Source organism: Dicentrarchus labrax, unplaced genomic scaffold (assembly GCF_905237075.1).
Source record: "Dicentrarchus labrax unplaced genomic scaffold, dlabrax2021, whole genome shotgun sequence".
NCBI classification, from domain to species: domain Eukaryota; kingdom Metazoa; phylum Chordata; class Actinopteri; family Moronidae; genus Dicentrarchus; species Dicentrarchus labrax.
The window spans coordinates 2,948,940-2,969,503 of NW_026136703.1; the positions used below are offsets into that span (position 1 = coordinate 2,948,940).

The following is a 20,564-nucleotide window of genomic DNA, read 5'->3' on the forward strand; positions in this document are numbered from 1 at the left end:
TAAAAAGTTCTTTAGACTCTGAAAATCATCATTTTAAATTAGTTTTAAACCTCTCTGTGCCATTTGATATGACCAATGCATATCTTGGACTGTGTCAGACATGTAGTAGACATTTAACATCATCCAGTGGATTCATTCGTATCTGCAGTATAGATCAGTTTCATCTATGATTGAAAATTTGTCTTCTTTTCTTCCTGTGTTTAACCCCAAGGCTCCATCTTAGGCCCTATATTATTTCCATTGTATATACACTGATCAGCCATAAGATTGTGAGCACTGACGGTGAAGTGAATAACACTGATTATCTGGTTACCATGGCGGTGTATGCTTCCACTGGGCTCATTCCATAATTTTTCTCTGATACTTGCCTTTTGTGAAATATTGGATTTTTTTTTTTACCTGTTAGGGACTAATGCAATTAAATTAATGAAATCTAAATACTCAAGTAAATACAGTACTTAAGTAAATGTTTATTTCCACCACTGCCAGGGATCTCTCTGTGCCTTGATCGCTAGAAATGCCTCACAATGCACAATGCAGTGTAAAATACTCTGGATCTTTTTGTCATGTCATTGTATTATTTTACACTCTGACCTCCAGTTCACCAAAAATGTGTTTGTTTTTTTCACATTTAATTTGCCTGAGATGTTTTTTCAATCTTCTGTCTCTTCTGTGTTATCCCATAGCAAGCAGAAAGCCTACATTGACCAGTGCTGGAAGGATGTGCGAGTTGGAGACTTTGTCCGTCTGTCCTGCAATGAAATCATCCCTGCTGACATGCTGCTGCTGTATTCATCTGACCCTCGTGGGGTTTGTTACATTGAGACCGCCAACCTGGACGGAGAGACCAACCTGAAACAGAGACAGGTCGTTTTAGACCTCCCACTGCAGGTAATATATTCAGTGGATTTATAGGTCTAATATGCATCTGTCCCCCTCTATACACTAAGGTTCCTGCTCGCAAAGGACTCGCAGCAGATTAGAATGCTGCCTTTAATTTAGTAATTTTACAACAAAGAGCAATATTTTTAACCATCCTATTAATGGTAAAACAATTAAGATAAAAGGTAAGATCAAGTTGTTCAACAGCTAATGTAATTTATATGCTTTTTGTCAACCTGGCACCTACATTACCCACAATGCAACTTGACCACGAGAGTCAAGTCAGAAATTCGGGTGTGTTATGCCATAGATACGTAGTTACCACATTCTCGATTTGACGTGTATTATAAATGTATCACCGAAATATTGTTATAAATCGTTCTAACGAACCAGATCTCATGATAGTAGATTCAGAATGAATCAAGTTACAGTTGATCGGGTATAGAAGTGTGCATCTCTCAGTATTGTTAACCAGCGGATTTTGACCTCTGCAATATGGGGACTGCTCAGACGCATAGCGGCGGCATACAGCAGCAGGCAGTGAGGTATCTATGTTTCTGTATCTGTGTGATATACTAGTAGTGGCTAATGTAGCCTCAAGCTGCTGGCCTCAACCAGATATGTGGAGAGGGCTCCAGAGGTCTGGTACGTCTTTCTAAATCCACATCCCCAGATTTTTTCAGCCCCAACTGAAGCTGACGTGATCACTTGAGGCTCAGATTTCTCATAGCTCCCTCTGGAGACACCAAATGCTTTATACAACTTTTGCCATGTAGCAGTACTTCCCAACACCTGGAAACACACTTTGTGTGTAAAATCAAGTGGAGTTCTCCTTTAATGGCCGGATGTGATTGCTGGCCACCTTGTATTGTGTGGTCGAAAAACACCATATCATCTTCCTTGATAAAGATAGAAGTTGTCTGTTCAAAAGTGATGAGGAGCTTGGCCAGCAGACTCCAGCCTATTTGCTCCCACTCATGTTTGGATGTGTGTCTGTCTTCTGAATTAGTCCTCGAGGCTGGATTTTATGGTGGTGTTGTTTTAGACTGTATTATACACTTCATTTACATTAATGGACCAATAATATTCCTGATTTGAATAAAGGTCTATTTTAGACAGTGTGCCCTGGGCAGCTGTGTTATGTAGGAAAATGTCCTCCATATTAAAGGACTTGGATCAGGGCTGTCTCACTCCAGGTGTAGAAGCACAAATGAATAAAGCACTGACATGCGCAGCTTTATTAGCCGTAAAAGAAGCTAATTGGCTTCTAATTAAAAGCAGCTGCAGAATGCACGCTCAAAAGAAGAAAGAAATGAACACAATGCAACAACAAGAAGGCAGTTGGCTCTCTTTGCCAGATAAAACAGCTGTCTGCCTCTGGTTACACCCACAAAATGATAAACTTCAATATAAAGTGTGTGACCGTTACGTCTCATTCTGATAAACATGTTTTATTTGAACTTCCCTGCTCTGCCATAAAAGAACAGCTAGTAAAACATGGAAAGTGTGGAAAAAGACAGCACTCCAGGTGGGGTTGTATTATCTCATATCTGTTTGTCCGTATGTGTATTCATCTACAGGTTGGAATGAATTTGGTGTTTGTGTGTGTGTGTGTTTTCCAGGGAGCAGAGTTGAACCTTGAGAGCTTCCACAGTCGTATTGAGTGTGAGAACCCCAACAATGACCTCAGCAGGTTCAGAGGTTACATGTGAGTTCCCTTTTTGTCTTACAGTGATCAAACACATTGTCTATGTACACTTAAGAACACAGTGTAAAGAGGTAAATATATGGGATCGGTGTGTATTAGCACTGTAAAACTGTGCCTTATTCTGTGCTGCTGTGTGGCTACCACATTAGGACAACATCTTGACATGTTTCCAGTGGAAATGCTGCAGTAGCCTCCTGTTGGATCCTGTTGTACAGCTGAGCCTGAGCTCCGGCCTGTTGTGTGTCTGCATGTCCCACAGGGAGCACCCCAACGGGGTTCGTGTCGGCCTCCATAACAACAACCTCCTGCTGAGGAGCTGCACCATCCGCAACACTGAGACTGTAGTGGGCATCGTGGTCTACGCTGGTAAGAGCACAACATCACTTCCAAAAGATCAGACAAATGGCAGTGCCTCTGGCCTGCTCACTGGTTCTACTCATATGAACTCGTGGTTCATGTGGGCTGATGTGAGAGCTGCCAATCCAACTCTCCCGTGGACTAAACGGACTGCCTGAAAAGGTGGGTCATGGTCTGGTTTGTGGTGTGAAAACAAATCCAGTTGCAGACTGCAACCAACTGAATACTGCTTGCTTTCCAAGCACGGAGGAGAAACTACGGTGGCCTCAAAATGCTCAAAAAATTCCCATATCTAGAGCCAGTAAGAGAGGGCTTCTCTGTAGCTTTTGAACAAGCAGCATGAGCTACTAGCAGGAGGTGGAATTATGTAACCTTTAACTTTAACCTAAAGAATGTGGTCACATTGTGCAAATGTCTTACACGTGGCAGAGATGTGATGGCAGTGTGCGAGACCCCACCTCCTGATCCGATCTCATTCTGACTGCAACGTGTTCTGAATGAACATGTGTTATAATCCAGAAAAGATGTCCAGATACAGTTCAACAGTTGGTGATGAGTTTGAGTGAGATTGAATCTTCTGATCTCCATCAGTATGCTTTATCATGTCATGGTGCTTTCTCTAAAATACCTGAAATACCCGAAATACCCCACATGTGACCTCCAGCTCCAAACCCCAAAAATCTTGTATTGCAAGTTCCTATGCTACTGTCCACCACTTCTCTCTCTCTCTTATTAACATACATGTATAACTCTAATGGCTTCCAGCCAAGGTTACTGTGAGGGAGAACAGGAAAACGATTATTTTATTATGTTGTACACGGTGACAAAAAAAAAAATCTAGCTCCATTGTGTCTGTTCTGAGTAGAGAGAAAGAAGTGGAACCAGTCAGGTGAGTGGGAGCAGGCTTCCACCCCTACCACCAGCACAGAACAGTATGCAGGTATTGTTACAATACTCATTCTGTCCACAGAAGAGGGACGCCCACCATGAGTGTAGTACACAGTCTGAACATGACACCCATCCTTCAGTCATCATTCTCTGGCTGCTGGGGAAGACCAGGCTGCGAACTACAGGGGAGCGCGGGGGGATCTTGGCTCTTCTTAATATGAAATGAGCTCCCCTTAAAACATGGTTTGGGACATATTGGGAAGGGGGTCTCTAAAATATGGACTTATGTCATTTTTTCCATGCATTTCTATTTATGGCCCATGTGTAAAATTAGGATATTATTGATGTATAATTCATGCATGAGGGTGATTACTCACTAATTAAATAAAGATACAGGCATGCATGCTATTCTTGCCAACACCTTTTGATGGCAATTTCATAAACATCACTCACTTTAACTCAAAGATCTTCCTTTGTCCCACTCACTCTGTATACCGTCACCATTACTAATTTCTCTGTTTTGTCCATCCTACACGTTAGGAGTGAAAGAATCCTTTTTTTTTTGCTAAACAATAAAACAGAATTTGAGATCATTGTAAAGTGGAGCTGTAAAGCATGCTATGTCGAACTATAAAAGTGATGAAACTATGAACTAGAGTGAAGCTTTATGATATAAACTCCTGCGTTTTGCTAATGTACCTCCTGCAGTGTAATGCTCTGTGTAACTGAGCGTGGCTGTGGTCTGTTCTCCTCTCCCTGACTCAGGTCACGAGACTAAAGCCATGATGAACAACAGCGGGCCGAGGTACAAGCGCAGCCACCTGGAGAGGCGTCTGAACACAGACGTCCTGTGGTGCGTGCTGCTGCTCATCATCATGTGTCTGACTGGTGCTATAGGTGTGTACCCGCACAGCTGTGGTCTCACAGCGCAGAACAGCAGCAGGATTATCGCAGTGTACAGCTGACTGTGTAATATTAGATGTAGAGCTCTGGTGAGCTACCCATGGTAACCTAGTGTGTGCAATGTGATGATGCTCTGGTGTCTTTCAGGTCACGGCCTCTGGCTGAAAAACCTCAAAGACCCAGTCTTTGAGGTTGACGGGGAGACGTCTCCTGCCCTGGCTGGATTCTACGTCTTCTGGACCATGATCATTGTGCTGCAGGTAAAGTGTTAACCAGAGATGTGGACTGACTCAACTCGAGTCAACGTTTTTGGTGACTTGGTCGGTTTACAGTTTTACAACTACAGCATTTGTCATGTCAATAAACACATCACGCAGAAGATGTAATCAGTTTCTATCCAACAGGTGCTGATCCCCATTTCTCTGTACGTGTCCATTGAGATTGTGAAACTGGGCCAGATCTACTTCATCCACAACGACTTGGCCCTGTACAACGAGCAGCTGGACTCCAGGATCCAGTGCCGGGCCCTCAACATCACCGAGGACCTGGGTCGGATCCAGTACCTGTTCTCTGATAAGACGGGAACTCTGACGGAGAACAAGATGGTGTTCCGCCGCTGCAGTATCTACGGGGTTGAATATCCTCATGAGGACAATGGTAAGAGCTGATAATGTGACTGCTAGACTGATTTCATTTACCTCCATCAGAGATAGAATAATCGCAGAATTAGAGTGGAGGTCCAGCAAGAACAATGAGATGTTACAGGATAGAGATGTTGTCATCCCTATCCTGCACAAAATATGAGCATCATGTCTGTGTTTTCAGAGTTGGTATGAATTATGACACAAATTGTTGCAATCGGGTGCTATAGGTGCTGAGGGAGCCATTCTCATTGATCAGTGAGTCTTACTACTATACCTAACTTCTTGTTGTTTTTAGAACACCTTACATTTATGCCTCACGTCTCTCACTCCGTTGTGGGAGGCAGCTCACACTTTGAAAAGCTCTCAATAATTTACATAATAACATAATAGTTTGGAACCCAGAAAAATCAGTATTTGGATCAAGAAGAGAAAAATGGGGTGTAATTTTAGCATTGCAGATAAGCTTCATACTTAATCAGCCTCTATGTAAGTACAGTGTGTCTGTATTGGCAGACACCCAATATTAAAAGAGTTGGATTGGGATCAGGGCCAAAAAACTATTTGGGACATTAGGTCAGAACCTTTTGTATAGTCTTATTCACCGCCCTCCAGTCTTTTTGAAGTCATATGACATCGAAGGATTATTCCGGTTCATTACAATTAGAATTTTATTTTTCTAGTTCTAGTTCTAGTCTTTAATCTTTTTTTTTTTTTTTTTTTTTTAAGATCAAGATTAAAAAACAATCAGGATTATGGAACATTTGAACATTTTAAAACATTAAATACATGAAGACAAAACAGGCTTGAGAAGAACAAGCAAAAAATTATTCTGAAAGTTCTGTCCGGTAAGTGATCTGTCCTGTACTGCTGTGTGTGTGTGTGTGTGTGTGTGTGTCTGTGTGTGTGTGTGTGTGTGTGTGTGTGTGTGTGTGTGTGTGTGTGTGTGTGTGTGTGTGTGTGTGTGTGTGTGTGTGTGTGTGTGTGTGTGTGTCAGCTCGGAGGCTGGAGGTGTACGAGGCGGAGAGGAACGATGCGGCCGGTCAATCTGTGACTCTGAAGTCGGGCTGCAGCCGTAAATCTCTCAGCTGTCGCTCCCTCAGCTGCAACCGCAGCTCCGTATCTCTGCACACGCTCACCGCCGAGTCGGAGGAGGAGGAGGAGGACCAGCCGTCCAATCACATCCAGCCCAGGACCAGTGCCTTCTGCAGCCGCGTGGTCAGAATCTCTCTCACACACACACACACACACACACACACACACACACCGTAGACACATTAGAAGTGTACCAGCCTATTCATTTGTTCTGCAAGCTGATAAACACTGATTACCTAGAATGTTTTTAGGAAGTTCTAGGAATGCATCATTTATCTCTGCTCATCTTGAATATTATATATAATAACAGTTGAAAGTCACATAATATAAGATAAAGATTTTTCTTGTTTTTTTCATTATGTGAAGCATATTCTTTTTTTGACGGTCTTTTTATTGGTATTTAAAGTCACACAAAATGTAACAAATCACAGATACAGTTGGTTGTGTTTTTTCCAACAGAGCCCCGTCCCATTAGTAGTATATAGTGTTACTGTACTGGAATCAAACAGAATCCAGTTCATGAAGAATTACATGTACATACAACTGAGGAGTCCCTAAGGGGACATGGGCGCAAAAAAAAAAAATATTAGAGAAACCTAAATTATTATTTTTTTCCCCCTTGTATAAATAAATTCAATATGACAAAAACATGTAGATAAGAAAATAGTAGTAGCAATAGTGAAAGCTTTAATTCAGATTTAAATGTTTCACCAAGGTTAACAGTTAAAGGGGCATTCCATCAAATTTACAATAAATTGACGGTATATTGATAGTTAGTACTCCAGCAAAATCAATTATTATTGATGTCATCAGGGTGATCTTAGCTTGCGTTAGAGACAGGGAGCATCTAATGAAAATATGCTATTGGTAGAATTGTGGGTAATCAAGGATCCAAAGTGTTTTCCAAAGTCAGAATATGTTGGCCTTTGCTGCAGGGATATTGGCATGTAGGCATGATGGATAAGCTCCTGCTTCTCCCGTGTGTGTGTGTGTCTGTCTGCTCAGGCGAGGGAGGTGGTACCAGACCCCGAGCTGGTGAGGAAGTTGAGCTGGCTCTGCTCTCCGACGCTGCCTCTGAGCGACGGCTCCTCCGGGACTCCGTCCAGCCTGGAGGTCACCTACATCACCGACTTCTTCCTCGCTCTGGCCATCTGTAACAGCGTGGTGGTCTCCTCGCCCAGCCAGCCTCGACACATGGTGAGTAGATGAGATCTACAAAGACTCCAAGGATCTCCAAGACTGTATTTTGACAGGTCGAGGTTATATTTGTCGTTGTACAGCTTGTTCATTTGTTTGCATTGATTGAATAGATTTATTTATTTTAACCTTATTCTGTATTTTCTGGTCTGTCTGGTGGAAAGCCTGTAACAGTTACAAGATATGAAGGCATTAATTAAAGGAGGAGGTGCTGCAACGTCAAGGTGTAGTCGAAAATCTGTGTTAATTTGTAAAACCTCAGCCCAAAAACGTTTTACCGTATTCTGTCTGTCTGCCATTTCCCATATAATACAGCTCCACACTTGACGTAAAGTTAATAAAGCCAGATAAAATGACTTTGATATCTGAATAGCTGTGTATTTAGAAAATATAGCTTCAGTTACAGCTTTCCTTCAGTTATTTCCTGTATTATTTGATATAATGTCACCAGAGTGGATCAGTTGAGATGAAGTAATAACAGTAGCAACACAAATGCTTTTGAAATTTCAGAAATTCTCCTAAAGTTTATATATACAAAATTCACTTGTTTATTTGTTGTTTTCTTTACTGTTATTGCATGCATTGAATATAATATGAATCAGTTTACTCAATGTTAGATCAGGAAAAAGGTTGAGAACCACTGCACTAGAGCACCAGCATCTTAGACCAGAACAATGGGCGTTACGGCCGACAAGACTCCATTAACAAAACCAGTAATAATCATAAAAACACACTACACACTTTGTCTTCCCACAGTTACCAACACTGGTTTGGTTGAAATGATAATTCACCAAGAGGAAATAGCCACAAAACGTTACCTAATCACTGGGGACAAATGCACCTGTCAAAGTACGGCCACTAAAAGTGTTTTTGCTATTAACAGATTCAGATTGTTCAATTCCAAGTGTCCAACAACATTAAGGAAAGGATCCCTACAGAGACAGTCCTTTTGTTTAACCAGAAACTGCCATGGGCCTGACTAGAACTCGCTATTGTTAGCTACCAGACTCACAAAAACAGTATTTCTTAGTTTAATTCACAGACGTAGACGATAAAAACAGCAGTTTCAGTGGCTCTACTCAGGTGCACACAGAGCAGACTGGCTATGGACCACAGAGAGGCTGCGATAGCAACACAGGCAGAGGGAGTGTGACACCTTTACTCCACTGTATCTTTACATAGAAAATAGCTGTTTGCTGCTTTATTAATGTTTTAAATCTGATGTGTGAACCTTTTAAAACTAGCATTTTAATAAAAAACTACTCCTGACTGAGCAGTTCAGTTCAGGAGTACAGAAACTGACTCCATGTTCTCTTCTCTTTTTCTTCCCTGCAGGTGCCTGAAGCACGAACACCCCTCAAGTCCCTGGAGGAAATCAAGCTGATGTTCCAGCGCTTCAGTTTCTCTCCTTTCTCAGCGCTCTCCCCTCCACTGATCAAAGGCAGCCCTCGCAGCTTCACCAGCAGGCTGTTTGCCCGGGGGAAGACCGGCTCCTGCAACTTCTCCACTCCCACCAACAGCACCACAGATGGATCAGAAGCAAGCCAAGAAAGCAACCTGGAAACCTCCAACCTGAGGTGCAAACTGGACTCTGGATCCTCCAGAGTGGAAGGAAGAGATGTTGGACAGGCGGAGGACAGGGAATCAGAGGATAATAATATCAAGGACACAAAGACAAATGGGGCCAGGCAGGAAGAGGAGGACGTGATAAGAGGAGTGGACTCTGAGAGTGACTCTGATGATGAGCTGCTTTATGAGGCAGAGAGTCCGGACGAGGCGGCTCTGGTCCACGCAGCCCAGGCGTACCACTGCACCCTGAGGGGACGGTCCGCAGAGAGCCTGCTGGTAGACCTGCCGGGAATTGGCTCTCTGGCCGTCCAGCTGCTTCACATCCTGCCCTTCGACTCCAACAGGAAGAGGATGTCAGTAGTGGTCCGCCACCCGCTCTCAGGACAGGTGGTGGTTTACACCAAGGGAGCCGACTCCGTCATCATGGACCTAAGCGAGACACCTAAAGGTAATCAACAGAAGGAATCTGGACATACAGCCCTGACTGAAGACCTTTGTCTCCTGACTGATCTAAAGACAAATAATGGTAATAATAACTGTGTATCACTGTCATTCTGTTCTGTTCAGGTGCAGAGCAGGCTCAGGAGATCTACAGTCACATCAGAGAACAAACCCAAAAACATTTAGACAGTTACGCCAGAGATGGACTCCGGACTCTCTGCATTTCTAAAAAGGTAACACTGAAACAGAATAACTTTGTATATTTTATCCCAAATACACATTTTCATCACACGATTTTCTATGATGAAGTCCTGTGGCTCTAACTGAAAGGACAGCTCATTAAAGCAACTTCACTCAGCCCTCTCCACCCCCAAGAGCTGGAATTACAGATAGGTTGGGGGTTGGGGGTTGAGCTAAAGGAAACCATCTTGGTTTGTCTTTCCACTGTACCATCAATCACCAGTAATTCACAGAGTTAGATGTGAAAATATTCCGTCTCCGTACAGCGTCTCTCCCCGATGCCTCTCTGATGCTCGCTCCTTTCCTTTCTAAATATTCACATCTAACTGGGAAAATTAAAGCTGCAGTAGATCCTTTTTTATAAAAATAACCTTTTGTCATTATTTCTGAAACTTTCACTATATCCTGACAGTAGTACATGAGACAGATAATCTGTGAAAAAATCAGGTTCCTCTGGCTCCGCCTAGTGCTCCTAATGGCATTTGCAAGAATCCACTGCACCTGAACAAAAACAACCAATCAGAGCAAAGAAAGATAGTTGATTAAGTTTCACACACACTCTGTTCTGTTCACTGCTTTTAGAATCACGTCCACTCTTCCTAAAGATGGACTGGTGTTTGCTCAGGAGCAAATCCACCCCTGTATGTAAGAAGGTGTGTGTGTGTGTGTGTTTTACTGAGTGGCTGTGTGTTCTGTGTGTCTGGAGCAGATTCTGGAGGAAGAGGAGTATGAGGTGTGGCTGAAGAGACAACTGCTGGCAGAGAGCAGCATAGAGAACAGAGAGGAGCTGCTGCTAGAGTCTGCTCAGAGACTGGAGACCAACCTCACCCTGCTGGGTAGGAGAACCATCGCTGCAGCTCACACATGGAACCCTCTTATATGAGCTGGGGGTGCTTACAGTGTCTCTGTGTCTTTGTGGGTTCAGGTACCACAGGGATTGTAGACAGACTGCAGGAGGAAGTCCCGGAGACCATTGAAGCTCTCCAGAGGGCCGGGATCAAAGTCTGGGTCCTCACAGGAGACAAAAAGGAGACGGCCATTAACATCGCCTATGCCTGCAAACTCCTCCGTCCCAACGACCAGCTGCTGACAGCCAGCTGTGGAAGCAAGGTGAGCAGCTGATGAATGGTAACACTGCTGTTGGGCTTATTGGTCACATTTCTAAACAATAAAGGCACAGGGCCTCTACTGATAATTATAAATACATCAGATTTTTACCGATGCAAAGATACAATATCACAAAACAAAACACCAGGACCCCTAAAATGCAACGCAGTAAATGTACTGTAACTCTACGCAGCAGCACTAATGGATTTCTTTTCCATCAGGATGCGTGTGCAGCTCTGCTCGAGCAGCTCAAACTGGAAGTGCAGAGTGGCGAAGGCAGCTTGACGGTACTGACTGCAGCGGGGGACCATGAGGAATCCTCCTTGGGCAGCGCGGCCGGCTTCGTTCTGGTCATAGACGGCCGCACTCTGGACTGGGCCCTGCAGGAGGAGCTGAAGAGTGACTTCCTGGAGCTGAGCTGCAGATGCAACGCAGTCATCTGCTGCAGGTCCACCCCGCTGCAAAAGAGCCAGGTGGTCAGGCTGGTCCGGGACCAGCTTGGCGTCATGACCCTGGCTGTGGGTAAGGGACCCAAAGCCTGTAGGAAAACTGCCAGGAAGTTTTCCATGTGTGACATGTTAATGAATAATTTGAAAGAATTCCAAGAGAATGTGTATATTTCTGCCATGGCATTTCTTTTCAATTTCAAATCAAAATCAAGTGAATTAAATCTGGCAGGCAAAACACTCAACTTCTGAAACTGGTAGTGCATGAAGCCGTTTACAGGACGGACCAAAACAGTGTTTTAGTAACAACATTACAGAGCCATACCCGGTGGAATCAAGGCCCAAGCACAGGGGCAGCAGTTACTGTTAAACCTTTTACGGTAGTGTATGTGATTTGCTTTGTACATACCTAAACATGGAGGACAATTAAAGCTGTTTTTGTTCATTAAGGTGATGGAGCAAATGACGTCAGCATGATTCAGGTGGCGGATGTGGGCATCGGGATATCTGGTCAGGAGGGCATGCAGGTGAGTGACCACCACGTAATCCCGGGTTCGGCCGCTGCCATCGTGCACTGGTGATATCATTGGGAGAAACATGAACACATGAACATACAACAACATCATGTCGTCCTTATTTCTTTCTTTCTATGAGCTGGCACAGTTGAGACAAGGACTGTTTATAGGCTGCAAGTTGTGCACTGAAATATACCTTGCTGATGTAAAACACTGCCAGACTAAGATGCAACTGGAAGCTGTAAAGAAGAAGAAGTTTGTGGTCATATTAGCATCTATGAGTTCTTATAGTAGCTGATTTCATTATGGTTTCACTTGCCAGTATGAACTAACAGGGCCTAACTAACACAGATTCTTTATTAATTTTAATGTATTTCTTCATATCTGCAGTGTCAGTGCAACACAGTTAAGTAGCATGTTTTTGCTGTGGTTTTCTGTCCTAATGTGTTAATCTTTTTGTGGCTTTATCGTTCCCCAGGCCGTGATGTCCAGTGACTTTGCCATCTCCAGGTTTAAACACCTCAGTAAGCTGCTGCTGGTCCACGGCCACTGGTGTTACTCTCGCCTCGCAAATATGATCCTCTACTTCATCTACAAGAATGTGGTGAGTAGAGCTGCAACACATTTAAGGACGCCAGCTTTGGCTTTGGGGAACACTAATCAATCAATCAAACAACCGCTCACCGCTGCCTGTGTGTCTGTCTGTGTCCGCAGATGTACGTGAATCTGCTGTTCTGGTATCAGTTCTTCTGTGGTTTCTCTGGGAGTGTCATGAGCAACTCCTGGGTGCTCATCCTCTTCAACTTGCTCTTCACCTCCGTCCCTCCTCTCATTTTCGGCGTCCTGGATCGAGACACGCCTGCAGACACTCTGATGGAGCTGCCTGAGCTCTACCGGGTTGCACAGACCTCCAAGGTGACAGCACACACACACACACATACACACACAAACAGAAACCTACAACCGTAGACTGTGTATAAAGATGGACATCGTGTCTCCTCTTCTTCCCTCTGGGAAGAGTGAGTCACTCCTGTTGATGTGGCTGTGTTTAGAAGGACTAACGTATGAATCCTATTTGTCTGCAGGTCTACGTCCCCTACATGTTCTGGGTCACCGTCCTGGATGCTTTTTACCAAAGCCTGGTCTGCTTCTTTGTGCCTTACTTTGTAAGTGTCAGATCATCCTGCTCTGTCAAATAGGTCCTTTGTTGCTGTTTTTATTCCATTGCTTCACTTTACGTGTGGTGGTGTCGGAGTTTATATGTGCTCTACTGCTGTTGTGTACTGTTTTTCAACCAACACTGGTATGAAACCCCTATGAGGAACTTTCTTTTTGTGCTGATTGGTCGGCCCCTGTTTCTACTGCCTTGTTTCATTGATTTCAGTGGGAATACAACCTGGTGGCAGGCAGCAGAAACTTTCTTAACCAGTCAAAAACTCCCTGTAGTATGTTTAATATCCCTCTAACATTACAACTGATCCATGGGGTCTTAAATATGTCTTAAATATGCTTTTGACAGGTCTTAAAAAAGTTCAATTAAAGTTGCATTTTGTCTCTCTTTTAAATTTGTTTTTGGGAAATATTTGCGTTTATCACGCTGTAACAACTACAGAATGAAATCAACATGGAACCAATACCCAATTTTCTTCATATCCTTACTCCTTATCAGTATGGATGTAAAATAGGTCTTAAATTACATTCATAGTGGTCTTAACAAGTCTTAAATGTAACCTGTTTAAACCTGCAGAAACCCTGTTATCAGATAGCATCACATTTAATATGACAGAGTGACTCACACAGCCCTGCTCCCATCTCACTGTTATAACTGCTGTGATGTTTGTCTCAGGCGCTGGCAGGATCAGATGTCGGGGCGCTGTCCTTCGGCTCTCCGATCAACGCCTCGGCTCTCCTCATCATCCTGCTGCACCAAGTTATCGAGAGCCGTACTCTGGTCAGACACTGAAAGCTGTTAAAAATCACTTCCTTTCTAACTGGATTTGCCTCCATTGTTTTGCCATGGGAGTAATTAATTCACATGTGACCTGGATGTTATGTATCTAAGGATACCAAAAGACCGTGCAGAGTCTCTAACCCTCTGTGTTATTTTGCAGACGTGGATTCACATGCTGGTGCTGGTCCTCAGCGGTGGGTCCTACTTCGGCTTTGTGCTGCTCTTCAGTTTGTTCTGTGTATCCTGCAGCCCCCCCACCAACCCTTTGGGGGTGGAGACGCTGCAGATGTCCCAGCCTCTCTTCTACATCGTGTGCGCTCTCACTACTGTGATGGCTCTGTTACCCAGGTACACACACCCCCGCCCTCATGTACACTGTGGTAAATTTACACACAAAACCTATACAACCAGTGGTGCAGGGGTGCCTGGAGAAGTGGGTAGACTCTTAATTTATGGCCTAACTTTTTTTAAAGAGGCCCGTCGAGTGAAAAAGTGTTTGCACATTGTCACAGCAGTAATGATCATTATGAAATCAACATTAGCCACAGAAGAGGTGCAGATTTTACAATCAGTGCTAGCCCACAGACGGGTGATACAGCTGCATACTTAATGCATTTTCAGTGAAGTATTCTGTATTCCTGACTTCATCCACGCATGGAAACTGTACAACTATGTCATGCCTTCGCCATCCTAGGAAGAAAAGAAAAAAACAACCAATGTTGACTGAAAAATAATCCATATACCTGCATATACCCTGCATTACACCACTGTATAGAACCACGTGCTTATATATAAACACACTCAAGTCTTTGTCTGTGAAATGAAGCTGCAGCATATTTGTATTTCTGGGTAGTGTATGTTAGCAAATCATCTCAGCCTTGATCCGAGATGGGAGAATAATGTTCCTCTAGGCAGCAAAGTAAGTTTCTCACACCTCATCAGTGTTATTGATCATCAGGTGTACTGAGAGGAAGAGTAGCACTTATGGCTCATAAGAACGCATAATAATAATAATAATAAGCACACATGTCAATGTGTATCCTTTGCAGCATTCAGTGTCCCAAAGTCCAATGTGTGCTGTTCACTCTGCGTACGAGTGCTCCTCATTAACTGGCAAAGTCACACAGTCAGAGCCAGCTGGTAGCACAGGAAACACAGGCAGATGCTAGGAGCAGTAGGGTACTGTAGAGACATACAACAGCCAGGGAAATAATTACACACAAACAAATAAACAAATGTGAAAAGTAAAGGAAGAAACAAATAGTGATATATTTAGATTGAATATGCAGAAGTACCCCTCATATTGTCAGATCAGCACCTATCTCAAACACAAAGGCTTTAGATTGGCACTCTTAGACCTCACCAAAATCACAGAGAAGCTCTTTATGTTGAGTTTTGCCTAATCCACATATTGACATTTTAATGTAGGCCCAACCTTGCCATTGACACGCTTTGTTGTAAAATGTATTAAAGTTCTTTGTTCTCAGTCAGTTTAATACCTGCAGTCGCTGTTCAGCAGCAGGTATGCTTGTTCATCCGCAGTCTTTCATTTTACTGTGATTTCATGTAAAATCAGCTGATTTGATTGGCTTGGCCTGTTTACCAGTTAGTGCTTGTCAAGTTATTTCCTTCCTTCTCTCACTCTCACTGCCCTGTGTGCTGTCCTCCGCAGGCTTTTGTGTCGAGCTCTGTACAACACGTTGCACCCCGCTGCTGTTCTGAAATCAGCTCATATGGACAAAGTGGATTCAGAGAAGTACCGCAGGAGAATGCAGCGCTGGAACCAGACTCACTCCAGAGTCAACAGGCTGCCGGTGTGCGCCGACAACCCTGGCCTGGAGCCCAGCGCGTCCTCAGTGGTGTCCTGACCCCCCTCTACGCACACACAGGTGTATGACCTGTTCAGGGAAAGACCCTAAAAGTCTGTCGACATGCTGGATTCAACCGCATGTCGCTGTGTGGATGTTCCACTCACCAGCTGTTTATAGGCTCTGCTGAAAGACAGCTCATTTGGCTACAAGTCAGTAGCCAAAGGACTCTTGGTGAGATTAATTTGCTCCAAAGAAAACCATGTTTTAATTGGACATGTACTTACTGAATGAATAGTGCGGTGAGTATGAGTTGAAACATTCCACCAAGCATTTATGGGAACAGAAGCTGTGAAACATGATCTTGTAGATATTTGGAGACAATACTATTTTTAAAGGAGCTATACAGTGTGTATCATTTGAACATCAGGAAATCATCAATCATCTGGCACTCGTCAGGATCAGCCTTCTAGTACTGGCCTTCAGTGTGTGCCGCAGTCGGCACGGTGAGCCACCAGGATCCGCTGGTCGAGGCTACATTCACACTGCAGCTAGAAGTGACCAAATCAGAAATTATTTCTAATATTCCTTCTTAATATTTTTGATCAGCTCTGCGCTGTGTGCACATAGAGGTGTTCATTGGGAGGACAGTGAAGTGGCAGACCTCACTAATAGCCAAAATTCAAATCTTGGCCCACTTTTGCCTCCTCACTCTTTTCAGACTTTATGTTCTGTTCATGCATGGAATTAGTCAAACTTCACTGGTTTACTCTGAGATGTATATGTGTGTCACAGCTGTATTGTGTTATTTTATGGGTCATGAACAACTAAGACAAAAAAACTGAGAATTGAACATTAAAGCTGTAACAAGAGATTTTTGACCACAAGGGGGCAGACATACTTGAAACAAACTGACAGAAGCACAGCAAAGATATCCTTCTGGTTGACATGTTAACAAACTATTTCTTTGCACAGCAAGGAAGAACGTTAGCATACCTTCAGGGTTGTGCTCCTGTCTACCTGAGTCTATTCACTCCACAAAATCTGTCTTTTTAGCTGCTACTGTAGCTATATGACTTTGTTTGCAAGCCACTTTGTTGTCAAACATACAGTCTACGTGCTGGAGAACCAAAAACAGAGACAAAAATATGTTCAAATCTGAGCTTGAAGGTTCATTCTTGTTCTTTGAAGCAGCTTGACAAAAAAATGAATCAGAGCAACGTCCACTCAGAGGACTTGTTGTGTCCAAAGGTTTCAACCACAGCTTTTGGCCTTCCTCAGTGGATGGAGTTGCTCAGTTGTCGTGGAGATGATTGACCCTTGAAACAGCGGTTACTATCTACTATGCACTGTTAATATTAGAGACTCATCAATCCACTTTTTTTCAGTTCCGATCCGATTCTGATTCCTGCATTTGGAGATCTGCTGATGTGGACAGGGACACCACAGCTCTTGATGTATTATCAGCTGATATAAGTAGATTTTGTGAGTTCAAAAAGTAATAAGAGAATTTCAGTGGAATTGCAAATTGACAACTCCTTCATAAGGTTTATAAAGTGATTTTCAAAATAAACATGGAAGAATTGTGTAGAGAAATATATATCTACACTAATAAAAAAACCCTATCAAAAGAGATTATGGAATCTGGATCGGTGACATCAGTCCGATATGTGAGTTACAGTGTCGTCCACTGATACCTATACTAGATCAGATCGGTCCCAACTCTAGATAATGTGTTGTTTAAGTCAGTTGACAGAATGCTGCAGTGTGGATGTAGCCACAAAGCAGGAGGAGGGTGCTGAAGGCCTTCAGCCACTGTATGAAGGAGGCGGGATCAGGAAGCAACAATCAGATTATTATTTCAATACAGCCATAGCAGTACCAGTACCACTGTTGTGTGTGTGATCCAGATGTCTGGATCATGGTCTCATTAGTTCCTGTTAACTACACTAAGCTGACACTGCTTAATGTTGAGGACACACACAGGAATGCTTACAACTGTTGGAATGTGTTTACAGTCCTGGGTTAGACAGGTGGAATTTCACAGAGTTGTAACAATGAGCCGCAGCCTGTTTTTGTTTACCTGCTCAGCTGCTCTGTGTGCAGTGCTGACACCGGAGCAGACCAGGTCAGTTGGTTTAAATGAAGGATTAATAATTGCTGAGTCAATTTTGGACTGGATATCATGTCGCTGTAATCAACAAAGGCTGCAGTTTACACCTATACATTAAGGATGTGACAGTACTACACCATGGATGGAAGACGCTGAGGCTGAGCTGGTTCTCAGGTTTTCCTAGGCTGAGCTGCACTAACAAGGGTTAACGGGGATCAGACTGAATCTGGATTTAAATGTGATGTTGTCCCCAGTAGTCCCTGATTGAACCAAATACAATTGAAATTTGGTTTATTCTCATCTATATTAGATTAGATTATACAATTTGACAAGGTTGCAACATATGCACCAAATATCCTGTGATTCATTCTGTTTACACTTTACACCTCCATAACTACAAGCTGTGTTTACTTGACATTTTTGCAGACTATTTTCAAATGCATATTGGGGGTATTGTTGCTGTCATTCTATGGCGTCGTTGGGTTCCACTCCTTTCTAACGATGTAAGTCAATTAGCAGATTCTTTAAAAGGGCTTGGGTCGTGCAGTGAGGATAAATTCTGCATTAGTTAGAGACTGCTTTGACTACCTCATGTGCAAAATATTGAATAAAAATGAGCGGTAACTTAAGGATATCTGGAATGATAGAAAAAATATATCCACATCTCTGCAACTCTACGACATGGTTTCAAAATGGTGTAAAGTATATGCAGACTAACACATGCAGAAGCGCTGGTATGGCCCTCTAGTGTCAATGTGGTGTTTAATGAGTTAGCATCACAGCGCCTGGCATGGTAGCTTCACCTGTGTGTGTGTGTGTGTGTGTGTGTGTGTGTGTGTGTGTGTGTGTGTGTGTGTGTGTGTGTGTGTGTGTGTGTGTGTGTGTGTGTGTGCAGTGAGGGAACCAGCAATAATCATGACGCATTTATGGTGAAACCGTTCCAAACTAACTTACTCAGTGTTTCCTCTAGGATTTTTTTAGCAGTGGGGGCAGGCCCTTCCGAACCCCTCCCGTCACGCTGGCAAACGTTTTACGTATGAAACAGAAGTGACACTTCGCTGCGACACAAACAAATATATTTACCGTTTTAATGTTTCCAGATATTTGATATCAGGACGTTGAGCTGAGAACTGACAAGTTGAACGTTGTCCAATTAAAACGGACCCACCGCGGTGACGTTTTTGGTGGAGCTGTTAGTTTAATAGTCGACTTGGAAGAAAGCGAACGTTTTGACAATAAGCTACATCAACACAACAGTATGTGGAGTTAAACTGGACAGCCCCAATAACCTCTGAATAGTTCTACTTGTTATTAAATTGCAATGTGAGCGGCAGCCAACGGGGGTGCATTATGTCGGCAGGATCATTTAAAAGGCAACCGGGACTACATTGTGCGTCTGCCCCATTTCTGATACCGTGGTGGCAGAAATTTAACAGTGGCGGGCCGCCGCTCCAAAGTCAACATAGAGGAAACACTGGATTACTATACAATTATTTATTATCTACACAGGGAACTATTTAACCATTTAGAGGCACATAGACGTCAACTCATTTTCCAGCATGTAGAGAACCCTAGAGCGGTTGCACACTGGGTCCTGCGATTGCCCCATTACATATGATTATAATAACTCTGTTAATAGACAGTTCAGCTGTGTGCAACTTGATTGATGTAGTTTTAATTAAATCAATCAATCAAACAAAAAAATGTTGGGTCGTTTCAATTCGTCGTTGTGTGAGCAGCCCAGCTGAGGAATCTGAGGAACCACTCCGGCCTGTCAAGATTTTATCGAAGCAGGCAGCAGCAGCAGTAGTTCTCAGTGAAGTGACCTTACTGCCTCTGCGCACATCTGTGCAGGGAACCGGTGATAACATGAAGAAGCCTTAACTTTAATGCAATACTTTAAGATGTGGGCCTCTCCACACAGAGAAGCCTTAAAGACTGCAGCGCAGTCAGCAGCACTCACTGATGAGGATTTTTATATTGTGTAATAATTGTGTTGTTTGTTTGGATGTATGATGCAAACATTTGACTGTACTGTTTCAGACATTGTAATAAACAGATTCACATCAGTGTAGACTGTGCCATGTATGCTGAAATAACTGTGTGACTGTTGATGACTGATGGGTGATATGAAGCGCATTTCTGGAAAACCACATGTTTCTGCCCAAACTGACCAGTTCAAGTGCGTCAGAATTACAGGAAAACAGTTTCTATATGACAGCAGCATGCAGCCAACATTATTGAAAAGACTCACAACCTGAAACCAGCGGGTCCTGCCCCCTAGCTGGTTATATTTTATTTTTTTCAGTTAATTTTAGTTTCCAGAGCTTTTATTAGTTTCAGTGTATTTATGTATTTGTCAGAATAGGTATTATAATACAAACGTATTGACTCACAGTCTCAATAAACATATGACCAACGCCTCTTTGTGCATGTTTTGACAAATTTGACCAAATTGATAAAAACTTTATATATTTCATGGATATTTGTATTTATTTACGGTTAGATTTGTAAGTGTCCACTATTGTGTCAGTTTTTGTTGTTCTAAAGTCTAGTATTTATGTTTGTTTCACTTGTTACAAATGTTTTACACATAGTTTAAGTTTTTAGTTTAGTTTGAGTTAATTAAAATGATCTTGGTGTCCAGGACTGTTCATTGACTGACTGACCCGGTGGATTCCTGCTAATACCATTAGGAGCACT

The 20,564-nt window shown here is 43.0% G+C and overlaps 1 protein-coding gene across 3 annotated transcripts in view; it reads left to right on the top strand.

Moving 5' to 3' along the window:
- Positions 1 to 20,284, top strand: part of atp10d (ATPase phospholipid transporting 10D) — a 39,970-nt gene extending 19,686 nt beyond the window's left edge. Inside the window, exons 5-25 of one of the 3 annotated variants that reach the window (XR_007881443.1) lie at positions 687 to 891; positions 2,505 to 2,590; positions 2,850 to 2,956; positions 4,601 to 4,732; positions 4,886 to 4,998; positions 5,143 to 5,395; positions 6,377 to 6,597; positions 7,480 to 7,671; positions 9,007 to 9,688; positions 9,808 to 9,914; positions 10,631 to 10,757; positions 10,847 to 11,031; positions 11,250 to 11,550; positions 11,925 to 12,001; positions 12,468 to 12,593; positions 12,704 to 12,904; positions 13,075 to 13,155; positions 13,836 to 13,940; positions 14,101 to 14,288; positions 15,613 to 18,710; positions 18,757 to 20,284. Coding sequence is in view for 1 of the 3 variants with exons in the window: in XM_051383616.1 (XP_051239576.1) it covers positions 687 to 891; positions 2,505 to 2,590; positions 2,850 to 2,956; positions 4,601 to 4,732; positions 4,886 to 4,998; positions 5,143 to 5,395; positions 6,377 to 6,597; positions 7,480 to 7,671; positions 9,007 to 9,688; positions 9,808 to 9,914; positions 10,631 to 10,757; positions 10,847 to 11,031; positions 11,250 to 11,550; positions 11,925 to 12,001; positions 12,468 to 12,593; positions 12,704 to 12,904; positions 13,075 to 13,155; positions 13,836 to 13,940; positions 14,101 to 14,288; positions 15,613 to 15,808 (3,685 nt within the window). In the remaining 2 variants the exon portion in view is untranslated. Of the gene's footprint in view, positions 1 to 686; positions 892 to 2,504; positions 2,591 to 2,849; positions 2,957 to 4,600; positions 4,733 to 4,885; positions 4,999 to 5,142; positions 5,396 to 6,376; positions 6,598 to 7,479; positions 7,672 to 9,006; positions 9,689 to 9,807; positions 9,915 to 10,630; positions 10,758 to 10,846; positions 11,032 to 11,249; positions 11,551 to 11,924; positions 12,002 to 12,467; positions 12,594 to 12,703; positions 12,905 to 13,074; positions 13,156 to 13,835; positions 13,941 to 14,100; positions 14,289 to 15,612 lie in introns of all 3 variants that reach the window. The other 2 variants (XR_007881449.1, XM_051383616.1) reach the window with 2 other exon arrangements.
- Positions 20,285 to 20,564: the final 280 nt, after the last annotated feature.